The 6126-nt window shown below is 48.2% G+C and overlaps 1 protein-coding gene across 1 annotated transcript; it reads left to right on the top strand.

Annotated features, from left to right (window-relative positions):
• Positions 1-1963: 1963 nt before the first annotated feature.
• On the top strand, positions 1964-3226 carry LOC123451072 (ubiquitin carboxyl-terminal hydrolase 51-like). The gene has a single exon (XM_045128085.1). It carries the CDS (start codon positions 2372-2374, stop codon positions 2936-2938), a length of 567 nt encoding a protein of 188 aa, XP_044984020.1. The 5' UTR covers positions 1964-2371; the 3' UTR covers positions 2939-3226.
• The last annotated feature ends 2900 nt before the right edge of the window (positions 3227-6126 follow it).

Genomic DNA, 6126 nt, shown 5'->3' with positions numbered 1-6126 from the left:
TCTTCTGTTTTATTATATCATTATCAGATAAGCAAATTTACTACTTCCTGCATCCCAAAATAACTGTCTCAACTTTGTACTAGCTTTAGTATAAAATTGTACTAAATTTAAGACACTTATTTTGGGACGAATGGAGTACTAAGTTGGATCCTATATTACTCCTGCTGGAGACAATTATACCTACCGTCCTTGTACTCTCCGGCTTGTAACATGATGGTCCTCAAACTCGTGAAGTGCTCCACTACGGTCCTCAAACATGTGGAGTGCTCCACTACGGTCCTCAAATTCCAATATAGTCCTGACTACATCCCCCGCTACATGCCGCAGCCCAGCGCGACGCCACGTCAGCACACAATACATGTGTGGTTCCCGCATGCCAGCATCAAAGAGAAACATGCAAAAAATAGGACTTGGGAAGGATTTGAACCAGGGACCAAACGCATACCTTACGCCAAGCTAACAATCAAACTAGACCACGCATCATGTCTAGCAATTGATCGACAATTTTATGTGAACAAGTCCCTATTATTGTGACTACGGTAGCACATATAGTTGGGCCGGACCAGTAGAGTAATGTCTTCGTATTCTACCGGTTTCCTTTTTATTTTAGTTACCAATTTCGTGTTAGATGTAAAAATACATTTTTCTGTTTCCCTAAAAAGTAAAATCGTATTTATTTCCCATTTTTATTTTATAGAACTTACTAATATAGGTAATTATGCATGCATTAATAATAATTATAGTTTTTTCTAACATTTATTTTTAAAATGGGAAACGTTAAAAAGGCGAACTTGAAAAATAAAAGAATAAGAAAATTCTGTAATTGGGCGTATATTTGGATAAAAATATAATATTTTCTAAAATCACGCTGAACGTTATATAAAATACACGCTGTCAAATTTTTAAATAGTTTTATATTTTAAAAATACAATGAGGATACAAAATAAATGCACGTGTTTGTGGTCCTGAATGAATATAAATAAATGTTCCAACACTTTTTTTTGTTAAATCCAAATAATTTTTATAAGATCATGTTTACCTCTTCAAGGCATGAAATAATGAGAACGGAATATAGATTTAAAATGCACTACAACTGGATTTGTTTATAGATGAAAAAAGGAAAACATAACAAAACGTTGTTCAAATAAATGAAAATAGAATAAGCATTAGTAAAACCGCTTAAAGATATTTAAAGAAAGGTACACTAAGCTACTGGGCCGACTTAAATATATGTACTGTTATATGGCGTGATACAAAAATGGCTTTATATGGACTATAGATCAGTGAGTGACATCAGGACACAGGAATATACCGGATAAGTGGTTAGCTTGGCTGTTTTCTAACGAATAAACTCAGGCTCGAATCCCATTTGCATGTTTTTTTCCCACCAATTGTCTCTCTCAAAACCTGACATGCGGAACCCACACTTGTACGGGCCCTGTTTGGATACTCTAACCTGGTTAGAGTTAGAGTTATATTCTAACTTTCGAACTAACCTGAACTAACTCTAACTCTAAAGGTGTTTGGATGAGAGGGTTAGATGGACAATAAATGTTTTTTTTAATCATTTGGCTATTTTGAACCTCTCTCTTTCCCTGGACCCCACCTACTCTAACCCAAAAAAGCACCTCTTGGGTGGGTTAGAGTTTTTTGGGTGGGTTAGATGCATCTAACCAACTCTAACCCACCTGTTTGGATCTTTGAGGGTTAGATGGCTCAAATCTAACCCACTCTAAATCTAACCCTACGATCCAAACAGAGCCACGGTATTACAGGCAGTAGCAGGGAGACGTAGCCAGGACTGTATTGGAGCGCTTTTTTTTTTTATGACCATAGTGAAGCACTCTGCGAGTTCGAGGGCCATGGTGTTACATGACAGAGAGTACAAGGACTGTAGGTGTAATTATCTCCTCCTGCTGAGATTACTTTCGCTATGGCAAATTGGCAATGGAACGGAGAATGAAAGATGCGGCTCCGGTCGGAGAGCCGCCAAGTAGTATCCGCGTACCGTGCGCCGCGGCGGGACCTCATCCTCGAGCGAGGCAAGCGCGTGGCCCTCGATGACCGCCACGACGTGACCCGACCCCCCGTAGTCAAACCCAATAATTCCGTTCCCCAATTCCCTACCCGCCATCGCCATTGGCGGGCTCGAGCAAAGCAACCCTTGTCAAACTTCTCCACCCCGCATTGAAAACTCGCTATCGCCTGTCGCCCGCTAGCTCCGCTTCTTCTTCTAGGCCGCCTCGCTCGGCGCAAAGTTTATAATCCCGGCGCGAGATCGAGAGAGAGGTGTGTGTGGGTGTGTGTGTGTGCATGGTTTAATCTGTGGCGCGGCTGCGGGAGCGGGAGCGGGAGCGGGAGCGCGTTAAATATGGGCATGCTGGATCACTCGGAGGACGACGAGCAGGAGGAGGAGGGGAGCCACCACGGCGGCGGCGGCGGAGGCGCGAGGTTCGGGGCGAGGCGGCGGAAGCCGAGGGCGAGGAGCCACCACCAGCTGCTGCTCATGGACAGCGTGGGCGGCGGCAAGGCCGGCGCGGACGGGGAGTGCGCGTCGGAGGAGGAGGAGATCGTGCCGCTGCCGGAGTACGAGCGGCTGTCCCAGCCCGCGCGCCTCCCGGACGACGACGACGACGGCCCGGCTGGCGCGCAGGACCCGCCTCCTCCGGCGAAGCGGGGCGCGCCCCTGACGCCCCCGCCGCCGCCGCAGCAGCAGAAGCCGGCGGCGTGGAGGCTGCTCCAGTACGTGCGGTCCATGCACAGGTCCTCGGCAGGGGGCGTGGCGGCCGGCGCGTACTGCGGTGGCTCGTCCGACGGCGACTCCACCAAGAGCTCCGACGGCGACGGCGACGAGGAGGGGGTGAAGGACAAGAAGAAGAAGCGGTCGTCGTGGCTGCCGGACCCCGACCGCCGGTGGCCGGTGCAGGGGTTCTACTAGAGGTCTTGGCCGTGCGTCGTGGACCAAGCCGTCGCGTTTAATCCTCTTCATTGGTTCGACTAGGTACCGTGTCTGTCTGTACTCTGTACTCTGTACGTCGAGCCTTCGCTCATCTTGTTCGGGTTCGTTTCCGTGCCTTTTCCTCGTGGTTTCCGGCAATGTGGAAGGAATCGTGTGAGTGCTTTGCTCACGCATGCTGTAATTCGCCGGACGCAGGGCATCATCGGTGCCGATGTGTTCGCATTTCCTTTTGCCAGGGTCGAGAAGAAGATGCAGAGATCTTGTGAAGGATCGGGTTTCTGTTCCGCACGGCAGCAATTTTGCGGTCAGAGACAACTCCGAATTCAAGCAGATCCTGCTTTTGCAGTAATCTCGCAGTAAACGAAAGCACGTGCGAGCGCGATTCAGTAGTAGTAGTAGCAACAATGTGCAGTTCAAACGCGCGATGGCAATTGGGAGAATGGGTTGAAACTTGAAACATGTGATGCAACTGGGAGAATGCCATCAACCAACCCGCCACATCGTGGTCAATTGCGTCATGCCACCCTTGCCCCTGCCAACTCCAACATTGCATCACGTAGAAAGGTGAAGTTGCTTTTCCGTAGAAACAATGCAATTGAAACCTGTTTGTTTCAGAAGTTTCAGGAGTATCTGTTTTCATGGACTAAACATTTACTAGATGTCATTAAATGATATGCAAAAAAGACCATGTTATCCCTAGTAATATACTAGAAGTTATTATATGACATGCTAAAATTAGGGACACTGTTGAAAAAAATGTCAAAAAGTCCCAAAAAGACTCTCTCATAGGGACTTCTTCCTTTAGTTTCAAATACCTCATTTTAGTACCTAAAAGTCCCTGTTTGTTTCACATGGGACTAAAAGGGACTTTTTTTAGTCCCTACACCAAAAAGTCCGTGGAAACAAACGCCTCCTAAAAGTCCCTCCTGTTTGTTTCACATGGGACTAAAATGGAAAAAATCCGTGGAAACAAACGCCCCCTAAAAGTCCCTCATGTTTGTTTCACACGGGTCTAAAAGAGACTTTTTTTAGTCCCTACACCAAAAAGTCACTGAAAACAAACACCCCTTATATGACCGGGTAGCATGCTTCCAAAAGAAAAGAAAAAACGACCCTATCCATCGTATGACACGTGGAAGCGTGAATCTCCAAGCAGACATCCCACTTCTTCTTCCCCACTAGTCCATCATCGATTCCATTTCCATGTGTCACAGCGTTTCGTCCTCCTACCGGCTTTTCCTGTGCTCCTTGTCAGCAGTGCGAGTCACCCGCGCATGTTATCCTATTGACGACGAGAAGTTCGCCGGCGACCTCGTGCAGTTGGTAAGAAATGGGGTGGCGGCGTTAATTAGACTGCTTCTCGCGGGTGTTACCGGAGCTGAGCTCGCCCAGGCTAGAGGGACGGATGTTGCCGGCGAGGACCGCACTGGTTAGCGAGGGCTCCCTGTGCTCCAGCCACCGACCGGTTCGATGGAGTGGCTGCTCTGCTGGCTCCTGCTCCTCATCCAGGGCCGATCCTGAGATTTAGAGGGTCCGGGACGAAATTAGAATTTGGGACCTCTAATCTTTCCCTAATAATAAAGCGCTATGCGCTTCTGTTGTACGTAGTCGGATATTTTGCAGAAAACCCCCTACGTTTTCTCCCAAATAAACCCGCAGTCCGGACATAAGTGACACGAACGAACCGTTTTTATAGTTTTGCAAAAAGACCCTTCCGTTTTCATGGAATCAAGCAACAATCCGTCTTTAAAGTTATAACCGTTTTTTTCTCACTCTCACCGGCTCACGCAAGGGCCCCGCCAAGTCATCTCCTATCTCCATCCAAAGTCCTGCACGCACACGAGTTCGTCTCCTGAACCAAACCTTCGATCGATTCGATCAACACCTCGACTCCACGTGCAAGTTGGTTCCTTATAAGTACTCACCTCCTCCTCCTCTGCTGATTTTTCCCCAAATCGCCTACTCACGTGCCCTAGAACGTCCGGTCGGATCTCGTCGGAGTACGCATCCGCCTGAAGCTTTCGCCGACCGAATTCATCGCACCAAGAGGTTCCCCGATGGTCCCATCCCGGCCTTTCCTTTTGGCATCTCCTCTCAGCTTCTCCTTGACCTTTTTCCCCCTTGAGCAGAGCACCAGAACGAGTGCCTCGACATCGTCGGAGACCTGGACGCACACGACAGCTGCATCGAGCCGATCCAAACCCCATGCGATTCACACGATTCCCTCAACCTTCGCCAATCTGTGGGCGTAGAGAGACTCCCCTCGATCTCCTCTTTCAATTCCCGTACTCAAACCGTAGAACTGCCCTCGGATTCGAGCGCATGGATCTCACCCGAATTTTGTCGCCTGAAACTCTCTTGCCGGTCAATTTGACGGAAACGGAGGTCCCCAGCATCTCCCTTATCCTCTGTGATGTTCGCCACATATCCCCCTACCGTGCTGACCCTATCTCTCGTGTAGGGGTTCATCTGTTCGATCACACGACCCCGCCTCGAAACTTGACGCCATTAGCCGGAGCTCTAGCCGGACGTCAGCGATTCTAGGGAATCGTTGTTCATCCCCGTAGAAGTTTTCGAGTTTGCAGTATCCGCACTCAACCCGTACACCTACCTCTCAGCCCCGGTGACCACCTTGGATGACACCAGCGTCAACTCCGAGCCGCCCCGACGCGTTCAAGTAGCAGATCGTCGTTTCTCCAGCGTCGTGATGGTTTTATTGACATCGCCATAGACAGTCAGGAATCAGGTGTGCTATTCTGCATCTCGCGTTCGTGCACATATGCTTCACCTCTTGCACCACCAGGGCAGCGAGCGGCACTACACACATTAGCTTTGAAGACGTGACATGGATTCAGGGTGTCTATTGAATGTAAGCAAGAGCCTGGATAGATCTGCATGCATACACATATGAGCAAATGGGTGTGTGCAGACAAACAAAATATTGATCATATCAATTGACCAAAAATATTAATAATCCTTACCTGCTTGTGATTTAGTAAATATGAGTAGCACGTTTGTGAGGATCAAGAGCAGTCAGTACTTGGCAAAAAGCTGTATGGATATGCATGCGCATGATCAAACGTGATTCAGCAGAAATACATAAGCTGTGCATTGATCACTTCATCAACAGTTTGCATGAGACATACGCCAGTTCAAGGTTGGTATTA

Source organism: Hordeum vulgare, chromosome 4H (genome assembly GCF_904849725.1).
Source record: "Hordeum vulgare subsp. vulgare chromosome 4H, MorexV3_pseudomolecules_assembly, whole genome shotgun sequence".
Lineage (NCBI taxonomy): Eukaryota > Viridiplantae > Streptophyta > Magnoliopsida > Poales > Poaceae > Hordeum > Hordeum vulgare.
This window is presented reverse-complemented; position numbering and strand designations above follow the sequence as displayed.